This window comes from Symphalangus syndactylus, chromosome 6, assembly GCF_028878055.3.
Source record: "Symphalangus syndactylus isolate Jambi chromosome 6, NHGRI_mSymSyn1-v2.1_pri, whole genome shotgun sequence".
Taxonomy (NCBI): Eukaryota; Metazoa; Chordata; class Mammalia; order Primates; family Hylobatidae; genus Symphalangus; species Symphalangus syndactylus.
The window spans coordinates 133,203,696-133,230,586 of NC_072428.2; the positions used below are offsets into that span (position 1 = coordinate 133,203,696).

General features: G+C 41.1%; 1 protein-coding gene across 1 annotated transcript; it reads left to right on the plus strand.

Annotated features, from left to right (window-relative positions):
* Positions 1-18,780: 18,780 nt before the first annotated feature.
* Positions 18,781-26,413, plus strand: PIP (prolactin induced protein). Its single transcript, XM_055284334.1, has 4 exons — positions 18,781-18,915; positions 21,869-21,974; positions 25,751-25,865; positions 26,192-26,413. Exons 1-4 carry the CDS (start codon positions 18,821-18,823, stop codon positions 26,314-26,316), a joined length of 441 nt encoding a protein of 146 aa, XP_055140309.1. The 5' UTR covers positions 18,781-18,820; the 3' UTR covers positions 26,317-26,413.
* Positions 26,414-26,891: the final 478 nt, after the last annotated feature.

Below are 26,891 nucleotides of genomic sequence, written 5' to 3' on the forward strand. Positions count from 1 at the left end.
GGCAACTTAGAGTGGGAGAAAAATTTTGCAGTCTACCCATCTGACAAAGGGCTAATATCCAGAATCTACAAAGAACTCAAACAAATTTACAAGAAAAAACAACCCCATCAAAAAGTGGGCAAAGGAGATGAACAGACACTTCTCAAAAGAAGACATTTATGCAGCCAACAGATACATGAAAAAATGCTCATCATCACTGGTCATCAGAGAAATGCAAATCAAAACCACAATGAGATACCATGGCATGCCAATTAGAACGGTGATCATTAAAAAGTCAGGAAACAACAGATGCTGGAGAGGATGTGGAGAAATAAGAACACTTTTACACTGTTGGTGGGAATGTAAACTAGTTCAACCATTGTGGAAGACAGTGTGGCAATTCCTCAAGGATTTAGAGCTAGAAATACCATTTGGCCCAGTGATCCCATTACTGGGTATATACCCAAAGGATTGTAAATCATGCTACTATAAAGACACATGCACACATATGTTTGTTGAGGTGCTACTCACAATAGCAAAGACTTGGAACCAAGCCAAATGTCCATCAATGATAGAGAGGCTTAAGAAAATGTGGCACATATATGCTATGGAATACTATGCAGCCATAAAAAGGATGAGTTCATGTCCTTTGCAGGGACATGGATGAAGCTGGAAAAAATCATTCTGAGCAAACTATCACAAGGACAGAAAACCAAACACTGCATGTTCTCACTCATAGGTGGGAATTGAACAATGAGAACACTTGCACAGGGTGGGGAACATCACCCACTGGGGCCTGTCGTGGGGTGGGTGGGGGAGGGATAGCATTGGGAGAAATACCTAATGTAAATGATGAGTTGGTGGGTGCAGCGGGCCAGCATGGCACCTGTATACCTATGTAACGAGCCTGCACATTGTGCACATGTACCCTAGAACTTAAAGTATATTAAAAAAAAAAAAAAAAGTAGCAGGCAACATGGCACTGGCCAGGTAGAGAACCCACCTGCATAATAAAAGATTAGGGTGGGGGGTGCAGCTTCTTCACATGCTATACAAACAGCACACCTAGTCCTAGCCAGTTCTTTCTGTGCTATGCAAATGGCACACCTGGACTGACCAATCTTTCATGCCCTATGTAAATCAGATACCGCCTCCTGAAGCTCATCTAAAAAATTTCCTGCACTTCACTGCAGACTGGAAAACTTGCTCGGGACCCCCTCTCTCTTCAGGAGAGAGCTTTTCTCTTTATTTGACTGTTATGCCTCTGTTCTTAACCTCACTGCTTGTGTGTCCACATCCTTGATTTCCTTGGTGTGAGGCAACAAATCTCAGGTATTACCCCAGATGAACGATGCTGCTTCACTGGGACTCAAATCATTTCATCCAAAGCTCATAGGTTAGGAGTTTTTCAAAGGCAGCTTGGGGGAAGGGGTGGGGGTGGCTAGGTTTGCTGCTAATTGGTTGGGCTGGAGATGAAGTCATAGGTGTCAAAGCTGTACTCCTGCAGGCTGGATAGCTTCTAGGTGGGGCCACAGCAGTGGGATTGGTGGATCCAGGTGGAGTCATGGGTGTTAGACATGCAAAAAAACCTGAAAGGATGTCTCAAAGGGTCAATCTACAATAGTGGTGTCATCTTCAGGGATAATTGGGAGTTGCCTATCTTATAACCTCAAGAATAGTGGCAAACAATCATTCATGTCTGAGTCTTAGCCAGACTCAGCCTCCTCTCCTTCCCCAAGCCTCATGGCCTCCCATTAGCTTTACAAAGCCTGTTAAGTTTTAGGCCTACTATCATTTAAACTATAGCCTAAATGTCTTCCAAAATTATTAGATTGGTACAAAGGTAACTGCAGTTTTGCCATTAAAAGTAATGGCAAAAACTGCAATTACTTTTGTACCAAACTATAGCTTAGGGAGAGGCACAGTGGTTCATGCCTGTAATCCTAGCACTTTGGGAGGCCGAGGCGGATGGATCACTTGAGGCTAGGAGTTTGAGATCAGCCTGGCCAACATGGCAAAACACCTAATCTACTAAAAATAAAAAAATTAGCCAGGCATGGTGGCGCACTCCTGTAATCCCAGCTACTTGGGTGACTGAGGCATGAAAACCACTTGAACCCGGGAGACAGAGGTTGCAATGAGCTGAGATAGTGCCACTGCACTCAAACCTGTGTGATGGAGCAAGACATTGTCTCAAAAAAAAAAAAAAAAAAAGTTAGCTTAGCCCTATCGCCCAGGAATAAAGGAAACAGCAAGATGGGGCAGTGGGGTAGTTAGCTCAACTTACTGTTATATTACTCACTGATATAATTTTTGCAAAGGTGGTTTTAGTATGACTCTACACCTTTTGGGTCACCAATTTGTAATCCATTCTACTGAAGGAAGCCAAAATATTACCCTCTAAAATATTTAGGATTGTTGAGCTAAACACAACTAAAACGCAGGGAGATTCTCTGCCTTTCTTCTGTTTGCCTAAAGCCAGGACATAAATCCTCCCTTACTGGAGACAGCTGCTTACTAGCCCACTAATGGGCCAGGGGAATCTGTGAGCAGACTTTACCTCTATAAATTTGCCTTCCTATGTTTGCCCACCTTTTGGCACTACCTCTATGGGCAGATTTTGTCTTCCTGCTTCATTAAATATCTCTTTAAATTTTTCATCTGAACTCTATATGTAGCCAGTCAACTGAGAAGCTGAGACCCTAGAGAATATGGCCAGAGCGATATGGGTTTTACACCCATTTGTAGCTAGCAAAACTTTTCTCTTTTTAAACTTTCTTTGGCATGAATCTGGAATCTTGTGAGAACAGTCCTGCATCTCTTTGGAGAAGGCTCGTGTGTCCTTGATTACATCATAACATTGGTTAAGGCTTATTGGTTTTGGTGAGTCACTTGCAAAGATACCTTTGGTTTAAAAGAGGGGAGAAATGGTACAAAAGCAGGAATATTGACTGTTCTGGCTGAAATATGGTAAGAGACTTGAAGTTGTTTTTTTTTAAGATCTCTATAGTCAAAAGTCGATTTAATTAAAAGCTGATATTTAAGATATATATGCATATGTACTTTCTAATTGGGCCTCTGTTCTCTATAAAAACTTGTCAGTTGACTAAATTTCTTTCTTCTTAACCCTTTTGTCAAGAAAAAGAGTAAAATATTTGAAGAGATTTATTCTGAGCCCAATAAGAATGACCAATGACTCATGACACAGCTCTCAGGAGATCTGGAGAACATGTGCCCAAAGTGGTTGGACTACAACTTGGTTTTATATATTTTAGGGAGACATAAGACATCAATCAATTAATGTAAGCTGTATATTGGTTTAATTCAGAAAGATGGGACAATAGGAAGTGGGGGCCCCAGATCATAGGCAGATTCTAAGATTTTCTGATTGGCAATTGGTTGAAAGAGTTATTGTCTAAGGACCTGAAATCAATAGAAAGAAATTTCTGTGTTAAGATAAGGGATTTTAGAGACCAAGGTTTTATCACACTGATGAAGCCTCCAAGTAGTGGGCCTCAGAGAGAATAGATTATAAATGTTTCCTATCAGACTTAAAGATTCTATTAGTATTTTTTTTGACAGAATCTCACTCTGTTGACCAGGCTAGAGTGCAGTGGTGCAATCTCAGCTCACTGGAACCTCCACCTCCTGGGTTCAAGTGATTCTCCTGCCTCAGCTTCCTGAGTAGCTGGGACTACAGGCATGGGCCACCATGCCCAGCTAATTTTTGTATTTTTAGTAGAGACAGGGTTTCACCATGTTGGCCAGGCTGGTCTTGAACTCCTGACCTCAAGTGATCTACCTGACTCTGCCTTCCAAAGTGCTGGGATTACAGGAGTGAGCCACCATACAGGAGCGAGCCTGCTCTATTAGTCTTAAGGTCTTTGTGTTGATGTTAACACTGGTCAGCTGCAAGGCATGTCCAATGGCACCCCACTTCCCATCATGGCCTGAACTAATTTTTCAGGTTAACTTTGGAATGCCCTTGGCAGAGGGGAGGGCCCATCAGTCAGTTGGGGGGCTTAGAATTTTATTTCTTTTTTATACCTAACTAGCCGTATGCACTCCCTTGGTTTGCTTCTGTTTTGTTGACATGACTTGTGCCAAGAATAATGTAAAACTTCACTGGCCTTTTTGAAAGCTTAAGTTCTTTCTCTGTGCTATGAAATGTAAATTTGCTACCTTGTTTTCTAAATCAGTAAGATCTTCAGCCTGTGAGACAGATAAACTTTAACTTGTTCCATTTACAAAGCCACAGTTTGATTCCAACTGATTTTTAAACTAATGAGTTTTGCCTGACTCATGGGTAAAATATTAAAATCTGTGAACCCTAAGTAACTGAGACAGGTCTAAGTCAAATTAGAAAGTTTGTTTTGCCAAAGTTAAGAAAGCATCCATGACACAGCCTCAGGACATCCTGACAACATGTGCCCAAGGTGGTCAGGGTACAGCTTGCTTTATTTTAGGGAGCTATGAGACATCAATCAAATGTGTAAAATGTACATTGGTTTGGTCCAGTAAGGCAGGACAACTCAAAGTGGGGGTTTCCATGTTAGAAGTAGATAAAAGAAGGCTGGGCGCGGTGGCTCAAGCCTGTACTCCCAGCACTTTGGGAGGCTAAGGCAGGCAGATCACGAGGTCAGGAGATCGAGACCATCCTGGCTAACACGGTGAAACCCCGTCTCTACTAAAAATACAAAAAATTAGCCGGGCGTGTTGGCAGGCGCCTGTAGTCCCAGCTACTTGGGAGGCTGAGACAGGAGAATGGCGTGAACCTGGGAGGCGGGGCTTGCAGTGAGCCGAGATCGTGCCACTGCATTCCAGCCTGGGCGACAGAGCAAGATTCCGTCTCAAAAAAAAAAAAAAAAAAAAGAAGTAGATAAAGGCTGCATTATTTTAAGTACTTGATCAGTCTTCCACTGAATACACAATTTAATCTGTCTCAGTGAATCTGCATTTTTGTATAAACAATAGGTCAGAGGAAGTAACTAGATATGCATTTGTCTCAGGTGAGCCTCAGAGGGATGATTTTGAGTCCTGTCTGTTCTTTGTCCACAAAGAATTTCCTTGTGGGAAAATTGTGAGGGAGGTATGTAGCTTCTTATCTCTGTAGCTATCTTATTTAGGGATAATAAAATGGGAGACAGGTTTGCCCTAAGCAGTCCCCAGCTTGCCTTTTCCCTTTGGCTTAGTGATTTTGTGGTGCCAAGATTTATTTTCCTTTCACAAATCAAAACTATAAAATCTTTGTCTGTATTTTTATGTATACTTGTGTAAATGTTTGTGTTTGTATATACTATACAAGTGACAAAACTGACTTGTAAAAAGGCCCAGATGAACCTTTAAGTTTCTTGCCTTTAGGATTCTTGCCTAACATATAGTAATATAAAAATAGTTAACAGAAAATTTAACTTGAGATGATGGCCAGATGTGTCCTACGTCTTATAAACTTTTCCAAACATAATTGTTAAGAGGGAATAAATTAAATAGATGTAAATGGGATAAGAGTTTATAAATGAACTATTAATACCTATTAAGTTTTATAATATGCTTACTTAAAAAGGTTGTGATGGTTAATTCTGAGTGTCAACTTGATAGGATTGAAAAATGCAAATTATTGATCCTGGGTATGTCTTTGAGGGTGTTGCCAAAGGAGATTAACATTTGAGTCAGCGGGCTGGGAAAGGCAGACCCACCCTTAATCTGGGTGGGCACCATCAAAATCAGCTGCTAGAATATAAAGCAGACAGGAAAACGTAAAATGACAAGACTGAGACCAGGTGCAGTGGTTCACACCTGTAATCCCAGCACTTTGGGAGGTCAAGGTGGGTGGAACACCTGACGTCAGGAGTTCGAGACCAGCCTAGCCAACATGGCGAAACCTTATCTTTACTAAAAATACCAAAATTAGCCAGATGTGGTGGCAGGCACCTGTAATCCCAGGTACTTAGTAGGCTGAGGCAGGAGAATCACTTGAACCTGGGAGGCGGAGATTGCAGTGAGCCGAGATCGCACCGCTGCACTCCAGCCTGGGTGACAAGAGTGATACTCTGTCTCTAAGAAAAAGAAAACAAAACAAAACACTGGACTGACCTAGCCTCCCAGCCTACATGTTTCTCCCAAGCTGGACCCTTCCTGCCCTCAAACATCAGACTCCATGTTCTCCAGTTTTGGGACTCAGACTGGCTTTCCTTACTCCTCAGCTTCCAGATGGCCTATTGTGGGACCTTGTGATCCTGTGAGTTAATACTTAATAAACTCATATATATATATATATATATATATATCCTATATATATATATATATATATCCTATTAGTTCTGTCTCTCCAGAGAACCCTGATTAATACAAATGTTTTTAAAGGTTGTTAAAATCTTTCTGGTAACTATACCCTCAAAATTTGCTATGCTAAATTAAAGGATGGATATTCATTGAATATCTAAATTATCTCTAAATAAGATAATTCTAAGACATTAATGACTAATTATGAGTTGAAGCTTAAATACTTTTGACTTCTTATTTCAGAGAAACAAAAGATATTTATATTTGTTAGTAAAAATGTCCTGTTCTACATTTTTATCGGGGGAACTAGCCCCCAATATTTCAACATAGGTCCTTTCTATTTTTCCCTAAGTGTCAGCCTGTCTGAGAAATAAAGAGAAAGAGTACAAAGAAGGAATTTTACAGCTGGGCCTCCAGGGGTGACATCACATATCGGTAGGTCCGTGATGTCCCCTGAGCCGCAAAACCAGCGGGTTTTTATTAAGGACTTTAAAAGGGGAGGGGGTGTATGAACAGGGAGTAGGTCACAAAGATCACATGCTTTAAAGGGCAATAAAGATCACAAGGCAAAGGGCAAAGCAAAGATCACCAAGGCAAAGGACAAAATTAGAATTACTGGGCTGGGTGCAGTGGCACACACCTGTAATCCTAGCACTTTGGGAGGCCAAGGCAGGCAGATCACGAGGTCAGGAGATCAAGACCATCCTGGCTAACACAGTGAAACCCTGTCTCTACTAAAAATACAAAAAAAATTAGCCGGGCATGGTGGTGGGCGCCTGTAGTCCCAGCTACTCTGGAGGCTGAGGCAGGAGAATGGCGTGAACCCGGGAGGCGGAGCTTGCAGTGAGCCGAGATCATGCCACTGCACTCCAACCTGGGTGACAGAGTGAGACCACGTCTCAAAAAAAAAAAAAAAGAAGAATTACTGAGGAGGGTCTATGTTCGGCTGTGCACGTATTGTCTTGATAAGCATCTTAAACAACAGAAAACAGGGTCCAAGAGCAGAGAACCAGTCTGACCTCAAATTTACCAGGGCAGGATCTTTTCCTCACGCTAATAAGCCTGAGGGTACTACAGGAGACCAGGGCATATTTCAGTCCTTATCTCAACCACATAAGACAGACACTCCCACAGCAGCCGTTTATAGACCTCCCCCAGGAATGCATTCCTTCCCCAGTGTATTAATTATTAATATTCCTTGCTGGGAAAAGAATTCAGCAATCTCTCTCCTACCGGCACGTCCATTTATAGGCTCTCTGCAAGAAGAAAAATATGGCTCTATTCTGCCCGACCCCACAGGCAGTCAGACCTTTGGTTGTCTTCCTTTGTTCCCTAAAATCGCTGTTATTCTGTTCGTTTTCAAGATGCACTGATTTCATATTGTTCAAACACACATGTTTTCCAATCAATTTGTACAATAGTGGTCCTGAGGTGACATATATTCTCAGCTTATGAAGATAACAGGATTAAGAGATTAAAGTAAAGACAGGCATAAGAAATTGTAAGAGTATTAATTTTGGGAACTGACCAGTGTCCATGAAATCTTCACAATTTATGTTCAGAGACTGCAGTAAAGACAGGCATAAGAAATTATAAAAGTATTAATTTTGGGAACTGATAAATGTCCATAAAATCTTCACAATTTATGTTCCTCTGCCGTGGCTCCAGACAGTCCCTCTGTTCGGAGTCCCTGACTTCCCACAACATATTTTTTTTTTGAGATGGGGTCTAGCTCTGTTGCCCAGGCTGGAGTGCAGTGGTGCAATCTCGACTCACTGCAAGCTCTGCCTCCTGGGTTCATGCCATTTTCCTGCCTCAGCATCCCGAGTAGCTGGGACTACAGGTGCCCACCACCATGCCTGGCTAATTTTTTGTATTTTTAGTAGAGACAGGATTTCACCATGTTAGCCACGATGGTCTTGATTTCCTGAACTCATGATCCTCCCGCCTTGGCCTCCCAAAGTGCTGGGATTACAGGCATGAGCCACCGTGCCTGGCCCTGTTCTACATTTTTAAAGAATGTTCCATTAGAAAGCCTATATTTCTAAATATTATAAAAATTCATATTCATAAACTGTTGGTATGCAACTGACACTTTAAAATTGCTTACTTCTTAGGTTTTCACTATGAATTAAGGTTACTAGGAGTTAAAATTCTAATTAATATATGGTAACTAGAATTAGGGATAAGAAAGGTAACAATTCTATATACAGAATGTATAAGAAAACACATAAGATTTTTTTTGGTAAGGATGGTTATAAGATGGATAGAAGATATGTTTTTTGTTAAAGGAAAAGTGATTTTGCCTAGGTTAGAGGCTATTTAAAAGTTGTATTAAATTGAAGAAATAGAAGAACAATGAGATAAAGTGAATGGATATAGGAAGCCAGGAAAAGAAAGAGAATGGAAAAAATTATAAGAGGTTTAAAATGTTTATGAAAGTCATCTTCTGTGGTCAAAAGTGATTGAGATTAGATGAATCTGTTTATAAAGTTTTATTAAAATTAGTTTTATCATTAATAATATATGGATGTAAAGGTAGAATTTGGTTTTCTTTTTGAACAAGTTTTCATGTAGTATTAATAAAAGATGATAAAAGATTTTTCATTTACCTTTTGAGTCAAAAGAATAGAAGGAAAGGCAGATTCTGTTGCTCTCATGCTGGCGTTATTAGGTCTATTGATTCTTTGAAAAACTGAGCCTCACAGTAACCAAAACAGCTTGGTACTGGTACAAAAAAAGACACATAGATCAATGGAACAAAATAGAGAACCCAGAAATAAGGCCACACACCTACAACTATCTGATCTTCAACAGACTTGACAAAAACAAGCAATGGGGAAAGGATTCTCTGTTCAATAAATGGTGCTAGGATAACTGGCTAGCCATATGCAGAAGATTGAAACTGAACCCCTTCCTTACACCATATAAAAAAATCAATTCAAGATAGATTAAATACCTAAATGTAAAATCCACAGCTATAAAAACCCTGGAAGACAAACTAGACAATACCATTCAGAATGTAGGAATGGACAAAGATTTGATGACAAAGACACCAAAAGCAATTGCAACAAAAGCAAAAATTGACAAATGGGAGCTAATTAAAGAGCTTGTGCACAGCAAAAGAAACTATCAAAAGAGTGAACACTCTACAGAATAGGAGAAAAAATTTATAAGCTATGCATTTGACAAAGGTCTAATATCCAGCATCTATAAGGAATTTAAACAAATTTACAAGAAAAAAAACAGACAACCCCATTTAAAAAGTGGGCAAAGGACATGAACAGACATTTTTCAAAAGAAGACATACGTGCAGCCAATAAGCATATGAAAAAAAGCTCAACATCACTGGTCATCAGGGAAACGCAAATTAAAACCACAATGAGATACCATCTCACACCAGTCAGAATTGCTATTATTAAAAAGTCAAAAAAATAACAGAAGCTGGCAAGGTTGTGGAGAAAAGGGAATGTTTATACACTGCTGGTGGGAGTGTAAATTAGTACACCCATTGTGGAAGACACTGGTGATTCCTCAAAGATATAAGTACAGGAACACTATTTCACCCATCAATCCCATTACTGAGTATACACCCAAAGGAATATAAATAGTTCTATCATAAAGACATATTCATGCAAGTGTTCAATGTGGCACTATTCACAATAGCAATCACATGGAATGCCCATCACTATCCATCAATGATATACTGGATAAAGAAAATGTGGTACATATACACCATGGAATACTATGCAGCTATAAAAAAGAACAAGGTCATGTCCTTTGCAGGAACATGGAATGAGCTGGAGACCATTATCCTTAGCAAACTAACACAGAAACAGAAAACCAAATACTGCATGTTCTCACTTATAAGCGGGAGCTAAATGATGAGAACACATGGACCCACAGAAGGGAACAACAAACACTGAGGTCTACTTAAGGGTGAAGGTTGGGAAGAGAGAGAGGATCAGGAAAAATAACTAATGGGTACTAGGCTTAACACCTCAGTGATGAAATTATCTGTACAACAAACCTTTGTGACATGAGTTTACCTATATAACAAACCTGCACATGTACTCCTGAACTTAAAATATTAAGTAAAAGTTAAAAAAAAAACCCGAGCCTCTTCTCTATCAAAGAGTAAAGTATTTTGCTTTTTGAAAGCTTTGAATTATCACTTTGACTAAATTAATGACTATTATTTTACAATGACCTGTGATATGGTTTGGCTCTGTGTCCCCACCCAAATCTCACCTTGAACCCTAATCTCACCTTGAATTGTAATAATCCCCACATGTCAAAGGTGGGACCAAGTGGAGATAACTGGATCATGGAGGCAGTTTCCCCCATGCTGTTCTCATGACAGTGAGTGAGTTCTCATGATATCTGATGGTTTTAGAAGGGGCTTCCCCCTTTGCTCAGCACTTATTCTCTCTCCTGCTGCCCTGTGAAGAAGTGCCTTCCACCATGATTGTAAGTTTCCTGAGGCCTCCCCAGCCATGTGGAACTGTGAGGCAATTAAACCTCTTTTCTTTATCAGTTACCCAGTCTCAAATATTAATCACAGATTAATACAACCTGTGATCCTATTTTGATCATTTTAAACATTTCCTATTTTGATATCAAGTGTTCTAAACCTTTGATATTGGATATATTCCCCAAAATCAAATCTCAAATTCTAAATTAAGTCTTTTTAACTCAAACTACCTCTATTATATTCAAAAAAATTGGGGAGGGTTTTGGAAGTCCAAGTAAAATATATAAGGCTTATTTGGGATGTTAAAATCCTATTATTATCAAATAATAAGTGGTGTTTCATTTTCTTGAGTTATATTTGAATGGATATGTTATTAGTATACATTCCAAAATTGTATAAGATTTCAAAAAATAATCTGATGTGTCTTGTTTTATCCAATAGATTGCTTTATTCATATTTTTTTTCCTGAAAGCTTTTTGCAAAGCCTAAAGTATATCTTTAAGGGAATTTATGCCAAGGACCATAACAAGTCCTTTTTTTTTTTTTTTCTGGAGATAGGGTCTCTCTCTGTCAGCCAGGCTGGAGTGCAGTGGCACAATCTCAGTTTACTGCAAACTCCACCTCCCAGGTTCAAGCAGTTCTCCCACCTCAGCCGCCCGAGTAGCTGGGATTACAGGCACATGCCACCATGCCTGGCTACTTTTTGTATTTTTAGTAGAGACGGGGTTTCACCATGTTCACCAGCTGGTCTCAAAAACTGCTGACCTCAGGTGATCCTCCCCACCTAGGCCTCCCAAAGTGCTCGGATTACAGGCATAAGCCACAGTGCCTGGCCCAAGTGCTCTTGAATACAGATTTCTGATAACTTTGGAGACCATACCATTGGACTAGGTAAAAAATACTTCCAGAACTCTCATAAAAACAACTGATGTATTTATGAAGATTGCTAGGCCAATATCGAGCAGAAAAAGAATTAATTCCATGGAACTGAACTAAGGAAGGACTGAAATAATTTTTACTTCTTTTTGCTTAAAACATTGTAAAATCTTTTTATGTTTTATTTTCCAAAGTCCTAAAAACTTTTTTTCTTTTGCGCTCTTCATGGCTTATAGCAATAGGTAAAGTAAACTTTTGTGAGCAAATTAAGACATTTACCTTTCTCTCTACCTGATTCTCCAGAATTTAGAAGCTATTCAAGAACATTATTATTTCATGGCAATATTGTTATTTTGATAAGTTCAATAAGAATCCATTTTTCTTTGTAGCAGGACACAATTGGAGACACTGCCTAATCAAGGCTTTCACTGGAATGGCATATTTTCAGATACAACAAGGAGAATTTCTGAAACTAACTTTGGGAGAAACTTAGTTTATAGTTTAAAACACAGACAACCCTTTCCCAAAGCAGACCTTCTTGCCTGGGGACTAGATTGCCTTTGTAGGACTAACATTAGCCACAAGATAAGAAATTATCTTGTAAGACTGATTTGAGTAATAATAAAACTCCAGTCTCACATACAGCCTGCTCTGCATGAATTACTCTTTCGCTATTGCAAGTCCTTTCTTCATGAATTGGCACTTTGTCTAGGCAGCAGGCAAGGTGAACCCCTTGGGTGTTTACAAGGACAACTTTAACACCATATGATTTCATCTCCAACCCAACCAATCATCAGCAAGCACCCATTACCTGGCCACTGCCACCCCTTCCCTAAACTGGCTTGGAAAAAATCCTCTTAACTATGAGCTTGGATGAGATTGATTTGAGTGCTGCTTCCATCTCCAGGTCTATTAAACTTTCTTTACTGCAATGCCATGGTCTTTCTTTGTGCAGCAGGCAGAAAGAACCCCTCAGGCAGTTACAATTGAAAAACAAGCAAAGGCTTGAATAGGCACCTCACAAAAGGGAATATATAATATCCAGATGACATATAAAAAGGCTAAATACCACTAATAATCACAAACATTCAAAGTAAATCACAATAAGCTCCACTACATATCCACCAGAAAAGCCAAGATTAAAAGTATTGACAATATTAAATATTGGGAAACTGTTGTGCAGTGTATAAAATGGCACCACAACTTTGGAAAACATTTTGATATTTTTGTGAAAATGAATAAAATTTAAAATCTGTTAGAACACTGCAAACTTCTTAAACTTTGAGAGAGCTGCTACTGTGATCTGAGTCATGTAGCATGTTTTGCAATTCTGCTTCTTAGATTACAGCTTAACCCTCTTCCTCATTGTTCTGGTTCTGTAAATGACTAAGAAAGATCAGAGAACAGACTTCCTCCTTCCAATCACTGATATTTATTCTAGATTAACTGCTTCCTTTATTGTTCTGTACCTAACTCAGACCAGATTGCATCCCCAAAACAGACCCCCTGACAGTTACATGTTCAGTGTGGAATGTTAGAGATATCTTTCCAGAAAGAAAAAAACCACCTCAACTAATCAGATCATTGTAACTCTGCATTAAGCCTTCCATAGAAAGGTGTTGAAATTCTGCTAAACTTCCCTGAACTTTATCTATATAAATGATCTGAAACTTTTATACTTTGGAACACTGACTTCCATTCTCTGGAATCTGTGCTTGCTGGTGGGCACATCCTCAAGCATTGTGCTTGAATAAACTCTCTTTCAACTGCATTCTGATCTTTTTGATTATTTTAGGATGACATTCTCTATAAAAAACACAGAAACACATACCACATATGTACAGGAACACAGCAACTTACCAAATCTGTTCCCCTTTCCTCCTAAGCACACAGCTATACTAAATTTCCCAATCTCTCTTGCAGTTTGATTTGGCTATATGACTAAGCTGTGGCAATGGGGACAAAGAATGAATGACATTCTATGATTTGGAAGCCACTTCCAAATCTTGCCCATTAAAAAAAAAAATAAAACCCTCCATAATTCTCCATTCTCTCTTTCACCTCTTAAAAGCTGAATACTAATACCTGAAGAAAACAAAACTATTTCACCCAAAAATATACTCCTTTGACATACTTTGAGATGGCTGTTAGAGGATCTGCAAACAGAAGCAGTGCTGCAAAGCTGTCTTTTGTGGTGAGATTTGTGTCTCTAGAGAATCTGCATTGATGCAACAGGCTTTTTCTGAGGTCCTCCCTTGCAGATCTAGGAAAGATTAACTGAGAGTCTGATACCTTTAAAGGTCTGAAAGAAACATTTACCTGTTCTCTCTGAGGGCTACTACCTGTGAGATTTCACCTGCATAGTGAGGACTAAGCTCTGTTTTTGTGTGTGTGTATTTGTTTGTTTTAATCTTGGCCAAATTCCTATCTAAGGGGTCTGGAGACCATAAATGCTCATCAGATGGGTTTTATTTTAACCCTGTATATCGTGACTTACTTTCCAATCTAATTCTGGCATAACAAGGAAGAAAATCAAAATGTTTTACCCCCAAATACATTTCCTTGCCATGCCTTGATATTGCCCTGCAAAGTCTCTTGTGGGAAAAATCCATATTCTATAGAGAATCTTCTTACTCCTTTCTTTTCCTTCCTTCCTTTCCAGATCCAGGAGATAATCACCTACGAGCCAGGCACCCTTTTAAGTCCGATAAGAAACATTTTGCAACCTGCTATCTCTGAAGTCTGCTATCTGAGAGCTTCTTCTGCACAATAAAACTTGATCTCCACAATCCTTTATCTTAACTTGAACATTTTCTTTCTATTGACCCCAGGTCTTCAGATAAACTCAACCAATTGTCAAACAGAAAATGTTTAAATTTACCTATAGCCTAGACCCCTCCCCCTGCCCCTGCCCTTTGAGTTGCCCTTTCTGAACCAAACCAATGTCCTTCTTAAATGTATTTGATGGATGTCTCATGCCTCCCTTAAAATATATAAACTAAGCTGTACCCCCACCTCCTTGGGCACATGTTCTCAGGACCTCCTGGGGGCTGTGTCACAGGCCATGATCACTCATATATGGCTTAGAATAAATCTCCTAAAATATTTTACAGAGTTTAACTCTTTTGGTCGACAATAGCAAGACCACCTTTGCTAGCCAGTCTTCCTCTTCTCCCCTCCCATAACCTGTAGCACCACTGTAACCTGATTTACTACCATAACCTGGTTTTGGCCATGCTCCAAGACCTCATTCTTTCTGTAACCTCAAGATGGTACATGAGCTTCTGTACTCCCACTGAGGAGTTGGAGGTAATCATTCTCTCCCATGCACATTAACAAACTTGTATGCCATTTCTCCTATTAATCTACTTTTTGTCAGTTTATTTTTCAGCGAAACTTCAGAAGGCAGAAAAAAAGTTATCCCTTGGCCCCTACATCACCAGGGTGACCTTAGAAATGACACTAAAGGCCAGGCATGGTGGCTCACACCTGTAATCCCAGCCCTTTGGGAAGCCAAGGGGGGCGGATCACCTGAGGTCAGGAGTTTGAGACCAGCCTGGACAACGTGCTGAAACCCCGTCTCTACTAAAAATAAAAAAATTAGCTAGGCGTGGTGGCAGGTGCCTGTAATCCCAGTTATTCAGGAGGCTGAGACAGGAGAATCACTTGAACTTAGGAGGTGGAGGTTGCGGTGAGCCGAGATTGCGCCACTGCACTCCAGCCTGAGTGACAAGAGTGCAACTCTGCCAAAAAAAGAGGAAGAAAGAAATGACATTAAAGATGACAGAGTTTCTAAGAAAAGAGTCATACTCCAGCTTCTCTCACCTCTGAGAGATTTTGCTTGGATATAACTTCCTCTAAGAAACAACTCATTACATCTTCAGTATGCATTAGATGCCCTTGTACAAGTCTTGTGCCAATTATGCTTTTATTAAGTAAGAGGAAATATAGAGTAGTCACTCTAAGTGCCAACTCCGGATTCACTTCTATCTGGATTCCAATGGTTTGGCTTAGTCATATGGCCAAGCCAAACTTCAATACCTTTGTTATTTGTTGGCTCTGTGACTTGAACAACTTATTAAAACCTCTGTGAGTTTCCTTTTCTCAACTTTAAACTGTTGCTACATCAATAAATAGACTAGACAAGTGTTTAAGGACATAAACTCTGGTATCAGACTACTTGATTTTGAACCCCTAACTCTGCCAGTTACTAACTTTGCAACTTGTTCTCACCAGTAGGCAGTGCAGTGGTTAAAGGGTCATGTTCCAGGGCCAGACTGCCAGCGTGGAAATTCTGGCCCCATCCAAAGGTGTATTCGCCATTAAGTTAATGGCATGAAGCCTCAGGGCTTCCTACTTATGGGTGCCTCCTCCAAGATCCTGTACCTATAGTTTACATTTGTAAGTTTGGATTCTATTTCGAAAAGAGGTTCTCAGATACTGTAAATCAAAACTCAGATTCCACAAAACCTGCTTGCAAAGTTGACTGCCATATACTGGCTATATGGTCTGGGTTAGATATTTATTTCCTGGGTCTCTGTTTCTCCCCTTGTAAAATGGAATAAAAATGGCAACCACCTTCACAGCATTGTAATAAAGATTGAGCTAATATATGTTAAAATGTTTAGAGCAGTGTAATGCACACAGCATATGCTTCATGTGTGTTGGTGTCTATAACTCCCTCTCTGTTCATTCCTTATCTTTTTCTCATGAGCCCTGTCAGGACTAAGATTATCTTTCTCTTTGCAAACAGCCTGTGGCAAGCTTCATCTATATTCTAACTCTTTCCCTATGGGACTATACACGTTCTCTTCTGTAAGCTTCCTGAATTGTTTACAATCTGATTTTATCAACCTTTATTTGATTTCTTAAACCTAGACTTGTTCATTCTTTATGGCATAATAATTATGGTTTCTTTTTCTCCCTAATCTTCTTCAAGGGACCTCAAGCTTTTCTCTTAAGGTTTTCAACTGATCCAATGAGTCTGACCCATATTATGGAGGTAATCTGTTTTACTCAAATTTTACTGATTTAAATGTTAATCACATCTAAAACAAACAAACAAACAAAAACTTTACGGCAACTTCTAAACTGTTGTTTTTCCAAAAAGTGGGCACCATGCCTAGCTAAGCTAACAAAAGTAACCATCACAGCAGTCATGGCCTGAATAAGACTTGTTCTAGGCCAGGCACAGTGGCTCACACCTATAATCCCAGCAATTTGGGAGGCCGAGGCAGGCGGATCACTTGAGGTCAGGAATGTAAGAGCAGACTGGCCAACATGGTGAAACCCATCTCCGCCAAAAATACAAAAATTAGCCAGGTATGGTGGCACCTGCCTATAATCCCCACTGCTCGGGTGGCTGAGGCATGAGAATTTCCTGAACCTGGGAGGTGGAGGTTGCAGTGAGCTGAGATCATGCCACTGCACTCCAGCCTGGCTGAGTGAGATTCTGTCTCAAAAAAAAAAAAAAAAAATTGTCCTGTACATTGAAGGGTTGTGGGTATTGCAGTTTTCTGCTGGCTCACAGAAGAACAGCCTCATTACCTTCAATAGATGCTCTTAGCCCATTGTCATCTGCCTTCCTCTGGACACTGCCTTTTGGCAATAGTTAATGGAATTGCATCCTCAAGGACAAGGCTATGCCTTCAAAGAGCCAAGCAAAGAACTTTTCCTGCATTTTCCCACACAGACACTTCCTAGATTCTTCTGCCTTATGCCTGCCTTGGTCAGTCTAGCTAGGATATGCTTCAAATGGAAATTATGCAAGTGAGAAGGACCAGGTGTAAAGACAATTTAATTGTGGGAAAAGGCTTACAAAGGAAGGTCATTGTGACCCTCACAAGCAGTGTTCTTGAGTGGATAGGACATAAACAGGGAAGAAAGCACGTGATCATGAGAACAGCTGAAGTTTTAAGTGAGCAATGACATGAATGGTGTCCAATTCAAAGGAAAGAGAAAATAGATGCAGGAGTCAAATAGACAGAGCAATTTTGAGAGATACATCCAGAAAGCAGAAGCACACACTTGAACTTTAGCTCTGAATCCTGGCTAAAGCAACATACAGAGGCAGCAACTCCTAGAAGTCTGATTTTCACCCTCTTGCCAGAGAGGCTCTTCCTGGGCAGCTGTCTGCCACGCAAAGGATAGAAACAAATCCCATAGTGTTGTAAGTCATAGGTTAAGGAGCAGATTTAATTTCATAAGGAGAAATAGCACAATGCCAGTGTCGGCAAGAGCAAGTCTCCCCATCATCCCAAGGAGAGGAATGCTACAACCTGGGTATCTACTGGACATAATGTGGGCTCCATTCTCACGGAAGGAGTCCTTTCCACTATGGGTCTTCCTGTGTGGCTTACGCATGAGGCAAGTGTAAGAAAGTGGCCATGTCAAGAAGAAAATGACCCAGCTCTTTGGTGCCAAGAAGTCTGATTTGGGGGTGCCAGCTATTTACAGGAATTGTCTAGAATTAAAATAACACCCGGCCTTGGGGATTGTGGGGCAGCTGGGGATCTTAGGCATCTGTGGTATATTGCAACCACACCTGAAATTAAGAAGGACTCAACGACAATAAACATCTTTACATCACCCAGTGTCTTGAACTCACTTCCCCATCATGTAGAGCAGCTCAGGTTTTCTCTAGCTCTTCCACCTTATGATGGGTAGTGACTGCTAGGGAAGTCCTGATCATCCTAGCCCTCCAAGAAATGTTTTGAGTAGCATTGCATCTTGAACTCACTATAATTTGATCACGCAAAGATGTGCTATGCCTGTGGTCTGAAACCTGCCACCACAGCTGGGTTCTCTGCTTTCAGAGACCAGGGGAGCAGTGACTGAAGCTAAGACTACACATAGCACTTCAGACAGGCAAATTAGGAGGGAAAAGAAAACTGAAATCTGTAAACTCGGGAAAAACTGGTGTATCTTTTGAGGTCCCATCCATTTTGAGAAACTCTGACACTGAAAAAATAAGGAAGAACAATCTGACCCCTCTCTCAAATGCTGACATTCTAGCTGAGTGTTGCTTTTCCTGCAAACAAACTTTGGGTCAACAAGGAAAGATCACGAATGGGGAGGGTGAATGGGTGATTCACCTCATGGATCTCCCTGGCAGCTCTTGCACTTCCTTGATCAATCTGTATATAAGAAGTGTGCTGGGCACCTGGGACACCACTTCTCTGGGACACATCGCCTTCTGTTTTCTCCAGCATGCGCTTGCTCCAGCTCCTGTTCAGGGCCAGCCCTGCCACCCTGCTCCTGGTTCTCTGCCTGCAGTTGGGGGCCAACAAAGCTCAGGACAACACGTGAGCCATGCCCTTCTCTTCCCCACAAAAAAAAAAAATTGCAGGGAGGGCTCCTCTCCCAGTCTGGAAATCTACATATCTCTTTCTGAGAATTTCTTTCAACTTCCCAGAACTCTAGTCCCAGCAACTCCCATGGACCTCCTGCCAGGTTCCACTTCTTGTCCTCTTAGGAAGTCCCACCAACTCCTCTCACACTTTTGCTGGGTGTTTCTGCATTGCCAGTGGAAATAAAGCTCCAAATGTACCTACAGGCTCTAATTAGTAGTTAGTCTTCATCTAACATGCTGATCCACATCTTGTTCATAATTTATACCTTTGTTCAGATTTCTGCTCAGTAAACTTTACCTTCTCACACCTTGCCTCCTAGAGGAGAAGCACAACAGGTCTGTGAGTTCCAACGGCAGCTTGGGGCAGCTTTGGCAGGACTGGCTAAAGGACCAGAGGCCCTGGCCACTGCCCTGTGGTCTGAGATTGAGCTAGACTGGCAGCTTAGACATTCTTCCTAACCTGAAGTCTGAAGATGAATACGAGGACCTCTTGCTCTCACGTATACTGGGACCTGAGAGCACAGGTTCAGAAGTCAACTTATTGAGAACACATGTGTTAAGGAAGCAGAAAAATTGGAGCAAGTAAAATAAAGTAGAAAATGGAGCCAGGGGTCTGGGAAAAAGCAGCGATACCCAATTCTAGGGAGTTTTCTCTCTAGCAGTAGGGTTTATAATGCTGGGTTTCTGGGTTGTGATCTCGGAGGTACTCTCTATGGCATGGTCAGATATCCTGTCCTGGAGGAAACTGTTCAGGGTTTTGACAAGCTAATGTAATGGAGGCAAGTGTCCCAAGAAACCCTGCGTGGGGACAGGTTCAGATCCCACCCCATTCCCGCCAGATGACAGTCCCCTTAGCCCTGAAGGGCAGGAGGTATTCAAATAAGCTATGCTAATTAGGTTATCAACCATCCTGATTTGCCCAGGACTTTCCTGGTTGTAGCATTGAAACTCTGCCCTCCCCCGCCACCTCCACAACCCATTCTGGAAAAGACCTCGGTCCTGGGTAAACTGAGATGGTTAGTCACTTGAACTAAGCTGGTCATCCTATCAATCTGAAACTCATATACAAATGGGAGAGATTTTGAAGTTGCTTAGGTATTTATATCCTTTTCCTGAGCACTGGGCACTACAGCAATTGGCACCAAAAAATAGAATCTCTCTGAGATGTTTGCCCCAAGAAAATGGGGCTGTGAGACACTGTGGGCTAAGAATCTCAATTCCCTTCTGTCCCACACAATAACAAAGGTCCGTAGCCGGGAGTTTCTAGGGAAGAGAAAATAACTCTCCTGGCCCCGAACCCAGTCCTCATTGACTGAAGAAGAATATTTGACTATTTTCTTTGTCTCCATTTCCTTTCCTTTTCAGATTGCAGTGTATGGTCTAAATGTAGAGTAGTATCTAATGTTCCCAAACATGGCCATACGTCCAAATTTCCTAAGGAGCTAAATAAATACAAATTCCTAAACCCTATGTAGGGACCGAAGAAGGAGGATCTTCAAAGATGCTCCTACAAATACCTCCAGTGCATTGAGATGTTTGCTGGGTTTTTAAATTTTTTTATTATTTTATTTTATTTTTCCATAAGTTACTGGGGTAGGTACAAGTGGTATTTGGTTACATGAGTAAGTTTTTTAGTGGTGATGAGATTTTGGTGCACCCACCACCCAAGCAGTATACACTGCACCATATTTGTAGTCTTTTAGCCCTCACCCCTCTCCCACTCTTCCCCCCAAGTCCCCAAAGTCCATTGTATCATTCTTATGCCTTTGAGTCCTCATAGCTTAGCTCCCACATATCAGTGAGAACATACAATGTTTGGTTTTCCATTACTGAGTTACTTCACTTAGAATAATAGTCTCCAATCTCATACAGGTCACTGCAAATGCTGTTAATTCATTCCTTATTATGGCTGAGTAGTAGTATTCCATCACATATATATATATATATCACAGTTTCTTTATCCACTCGTTGATTGATGGGCATTTGGGTTGGTTCCACAATTTTATAATTGTGAATTGTGCTGCTATAAACATGTGTGTGCAAGTATCTTTTTTGAATAATGACTTCTTTTCCCTTGGGTAGATACCCAGTAGTGGGATTGCTGGATCAAATGGTGGTTCTATTTTTAGTTCTTTAACGAATCTCCACACTGTTTTCCATAGTGGTTGTAGCAGTTTACATTCCCACCAGCAGTACAGAAATGTCCCCTGATCACTGCATCCACGCCAACATCTACTGTTTTATGATTTTTTGATTATGGCCATTCTTGTAGGAGTAAGGTGGTATCGCATTGTGGTTTTGATTTGCATTTCCCTGATCAAGAGGTTTGCTGGTTTAATGTGATTCTGTTCCTAGTAAATTTTCTCCTAATAATGACTTGAGCCCTCCTACTCAGTAGACAACCACCAGAGCCTGTAGGATGTTATCAGGAAGTGGCATGTGGTATTGTACATTTTTTCTTCTTAAAAACTTGTTTTTGGTCAATGGAAGGGAAGAAGATGCTCGTTCATTGATGGGCATTTGGGTTGGTTCCATGATTTTGCAATTGTGAATTGTGCTACTATAAACATGCATGTGCAAGTATCTTTTCTAAATAATGACTTCTTTTCCTCTGGGTAGATACCCAGTAGTGGGATTGCTGGATCAAATGGTAGTTCTACTTTTAGTTCTTTAAGGAATCTTAAAGTGTCCTAGTTGTTTTATTAAACAAAATTAAATCTGTGCGAAGTAACCAATCCAATCAACACATGAAAATTCCAGGGGATTCTGATGTTGAACAATTGATCCAAGCCCCATAATTTCCCTCCCTTGCCCATCTTGTGCCCCTTGCCCTGTTCATGGCTCCCCCTCTCACTCAAAGATTGGTCTCTGATCTTGGTGTTCTGATTCTCTCTTCCCACAATCAGTCGGAAGATCATAATAAAGGATTTTGACATCCCCAAGTCAGTACGCCCAAATGAAGAAGTCACTGCAACGCTTGCAGTTCAAACAGAATTGAAAGAATGCATGGTGGTAAGTAGAGGACTGGGGGCGTGACTTCAAAAAATAATTCAACTCCTTTATTATAAATATAATTTAATCTCTTCCTTTAATAATGTACAGTGTACTTAATGAAACATTCTCACTTATGTTATGCTACTTGAGACTCAGAACAACTGTGGGAGCTTGGGACAGATGACTTCTCATTTTCCAGATGAAGAAATTCGAATCCAGAGAAGTCTAGGATAAATAAGAAAGAAAGGAAGAAGGAAAATGAAGTGACAAAGAGGGAAAAAGAAAAAAGTGTAAGAGCTAGTAGAGAAGCGGTTAGAATCCTTCTAAGGTCCTGAGCATGTTTAGTTTAGGATGGAGGGAGGGGAGTTCTCAGAAGAGAAAGCAGCAACTCCACACCATAGGTTGAGGTGGGTGGGCAGAAGAGGACATGCAGGATATGACTCCTCCTCTCCAGTAAGCACTGAGCGACTCTACTGTTCTCTTGCCTTCTTCTGCTCCTTTGCTCTGGGTCACCAGAAGTGGGCTCTTGTTCCAGCCTCCCCACCCTGACAAGGAGCTCGTACTCATCTCTTCCTTTTCCCCAAGTTCAGAAGTCCAATCTCTGAACAAGGTCAGAGGTTTTCAAATGGTAATGTGCCTAAAACTTACTCGGGGATCTTGTTAAAATTCAGAGTTTCATTCAGCAGGTCTGGGGAGAGATTAGAACTTCTGGGTTTTAACAGACGCGCAAGGTACATCAAGGCTGTGCCCAAAGGACCACATTTTTGAGCAGCTTGGGATTAGTGCATTATCCCTCCTGTCTAGCTGCCAAGGGCCAGACGTCAAAGAGACTTATGCAGTTATTAATCCACAGTGACTCTTCCCTGGGACACTGGTTGTATGTCCTTTTCCTAGTCATTGATCTCCGGTGTCACAAGCATGCAAACTGCCCCCACTACCTTTGTTCTAGGGCCAAGATCCATGCATCTCCCGTCTCCCCTACTCCCTCCCCAGACCCTTTGTGAAGGACACCCTCTATCAGGCAGCACAAGTATTTCCTTACAACATAAATTTCCTAATTCAAATGAGACTTAAGGACAATGATTACATGTAAAACAACATTGAAAGTATGAAGATTGCTATTCAGTCAACTGCATTCTAGAAATATCCCCACACCTGTAAAGAAAAATTCCTCGTCAATGAGCAAAGAATATCACAGCTGCTTTGTCAAATTTTTCTATTTTCAGTCCGAGAATCTGAAACATGTACACTAATTTGGGGTAGGAGCAAGGCTGAATCATAATTTTTCAACTTTGTATTTTGTTTATCAGAAGCACAGGTGAGAATGAGAAGAACATGTACAGAATGTGTACATAAAATTTTTGTGAAAATGGTGGTTTCTGGTGGTAATAGTTAATGGTAGTGGTAGATATAATAAGATATGTTTGAATCAATAAAATGACATGTGACATAATTTTGTGCTTTTGTGATTAATAAAAGTATGCTTTTAAGAATCACGCTAGTACTCTAAAAGAAAGCAATCTTTTCAAAACCCACCTAAGCACAACTAAAAAAATAAGAAATCCTTAGACTAACTGACTTTGCAAACTAGAAATAATTTATGGGAAAGGAAATTTTGTTAATTCTAGTCAATAAATTTTTATTTGTGGCTTCATTTTTCAAAGTATAACTATTTTTAAATTTTTATTAAAATATATTTATATAACTAAAATTCTTACCACCTAATCCTCACTTTTTATCATTTATAATGTTTTCTGTAGCTGAATTTTTGAAAAAGTGAAGTTTAGGCTCATATTTATTTATTTTAGAATTAGAATAGAATATACCTACAATCATATATTTGAATATAAAGACTGCATAATCCTTTAAAGCTGAAGGAAACTTGTGGCAAAACACAATGCTTAAACATTTTTGTGCTACAGGCCATTTTGTTGGTTTCATGAAGTTTATGAAACATTTATCAGAAAATTGCTTCTAAATGTATAAAGTGCATTGGATTACAGAGAGAAACTACCACATTGAGTAACAGTGACTAACTTGTAAAAAATAAATTTGTGATGCAGTAAGATATGTGTTTCTTTATCCACACATTAGCTGGGAAAGCAATACATTTAAAATATAGAAGAGTTGAATTTTATTTTATGAACACATTATCTGTGTGATGGATGTTGTTACTTAGCTTGAAGAAGTACATTAAACTACACTGGTCTTTGGCAACACGTCCCACGTGCCATGCTAGGCATGCAATGGATTCTGATCTTTTATTGTACAAGTGGTGTAAATTCTGATTCATGATGACATGTTGTTGCTAATTTAACAGAAAGGTAAACAAGGCCGGGCACAGTGGCTCGTGCCTGTGATCCCAGCACTTTGGGAGGCCAAAGCGGGCAGATCACCTGAGGTCAGGAGTTCGAGACCAGCTTGGCCAACATGGTGAAAGCCCGTCTATACTAAAAATACAAAAATGAGCCAGGGCTGGTAGCACGCACCTGTAATCCCAGCTACTCAGGAGGCTGAGGCAGAAGAATCACTTGAACCTGGGAGGCAGAGGTTGCAGTGAGCCGCGTTCGCACCATTGCACTCTAGCCTGGGCAACAGAGTGAGACGCTCTCTTAAAAAAAAAAAAAAAAAAAAAGGGAAACAAGGCACAGGTAGGCTTCTCCAAAGAAACGCCAGGATTCTCCAAGGCATTCTGAGTAAAACTCCAAGGGTGAGAACACCTGAATTTACTGTTTGGGTCTGAACGGCTACTTGGTGCTGAGTTGCCAGGTAGCTGAGCAAGCTGCAGGAGGTGGGCAGACCGGCGCTGGGCCTCAGTCATGACCATGAGCCAGTCTGATAACTGCCATACATTCAAGGTAGTGCATTCAGGCTGTGTTTCGGACCTCTGAATCCGTGCAATGATATGTACATATCTATGTTTCTTCTTGTGATAAAATCACATATACTGCTAATGGCACTGTGGTTCCTTGACGACATTCATAACTGAAGGAATGCTGAATTTCAATTAGAGGTTAGTAATAAAGATGCATATTTTTCCCCTGCCTGAGTTCACAGACTCACTGAATGCTATCCACAGATCCCTCTGGGTCTATGAACCCCAGGATAAAACTGCTGTGTTAAACGTTAACTGGACAAAATCTTCTGACTCCACTGAAATTTATATATACAATAATCTGGGATCTTGAATTGCAAAGCACTCAAGTTAAAAAGAAATTTACGTTCAAGATGTCACTTGCTTATCTACCAGCCAGGTTTGGTAGTTAATTGTTTCTACCTCACACCTGAGGAAAGTGAGAGTGAGAGGCCTAACTCTCATCACTAAAGGTCACCAAGTCAGAGAGGAGCACAGCTGGGGCTTGGTCACAGCTCTGACAACAAGGCCTGACATTGGCTCCTACACGCAAGTGGCCAGGCTGCTGTCTCACCAGGTCTCAAAGTAAATGTGATTGCAGGTCGATTCCTGAAACCTCTGGCTGGTGACAAAGGCAAGCCTGCTCCCCAGCTGGACAGCTGCCCTGGATGAGCTCTCCTTGCCCTGTGGGTTCACTTGCACCACTATCTCCTCCTGAGCTTCTCCACACTGCTAAGGCAGGAGTTTGAGGGCATTGGGAGGGAAAAACCTTCTGACCTAGACTTTGGCTCCTGAAATGATACTACAACAGTAGACTCCCCCTTGCCCTGGGCCCACCTCCACCCCTAATCTTCTCCGGCCTCTCCCTCTCTTATTTTTCCCTCCCTTACCCATTCCCCAAAATAACAATGAATTCCCCCTCCTACCTTCTCCTCACCAGGTTAAAACTTACCTCATTAGCAGCGTCCCTCTGGAAGGTGGATTTAACTATAAGTATACTGCCTGCCTATGTAACGAGAATCCAAAAACCTTTTACTGGGACTTTTACACCAACAGTAAGTACAGAAGTTGTCCAAGGAGGGAACTACCCACCAGCCACCAGGGAGGAGAAACTATAAACAGAAACATGGCTGCCAACTGAGCAGGACCAGGACCTCAGGGCAGAAGGACAGAAGGGAGGGAGGGAAGAGCATGGGGAGAGCAGATGCAGAAGGCACCCAGGTTCTAAGACGGAGGCATTGTGTGCAAAAAGTTGATACGGAGACAAATTTGCAAAGGATTTGGGGAAACTGAACCCTAGGGGGCAGATGCCTGATATGAGTAGAAAAGACAGGTCGTGGCCGGGTGTCTGAGAGATGATCTCTGTCCCTGTCTTTTTCAGGAACTGTGCGAATTGCAGCCGTTGTTGATGTTATTCGGGAGTTAGGCATCTGCCCTGATGATGCTGCTGTAATCCCCATCAAAAACAACCGGTTTTACACTATTGAAACCCTAGAGGTAGAATAATGGAAGCCCTGTCTGTTTGCCACACTCAGGTGATTTCCTCTAAGGAAACTTGGCTGGAATTTCTGCTGTGGTCTATAAAATAAACTTCTTAACATGCTTCTCCATGTTCTGCTGTATCTCCAAAATCTGCTCCCGAAGAACTCCAGATTACCTGAAATTTCTAGAACATTTGTCTTTCAAAGAACCTTTACTGAGGAGATTGTATGGGTTCTCACTGCCCATTGGTATGAAGAGGGAGAGAAGAAGAAACTGGGAAGAGGAGCTATGCTCACAGAGACGAAAAGCAGTGGCCCTAAAGTTCACAGCACAGGAGTGGCAGAGCCAGGGCAGGCACCAAGCCTCCCTGTTGCTTGGCCTCTCTCCATCCCACTGCCCTCCAGCAACAGCTCAGATCCCAGAAGACAGGAGTCCTGTTGCATGCAGCAGAGTCAGGGATGGAGTCCATGGTCCCCTAAATGAGCAGTAGCATTCTATGCTATTCTGTTGCTTGTTTTCAATGGATTGTGACACTCAGGGATATCAGGGTCCCGTGCAGCTCTGCCTGAGCTCAGGCATAACAGAGGAGTAAAGGGGCA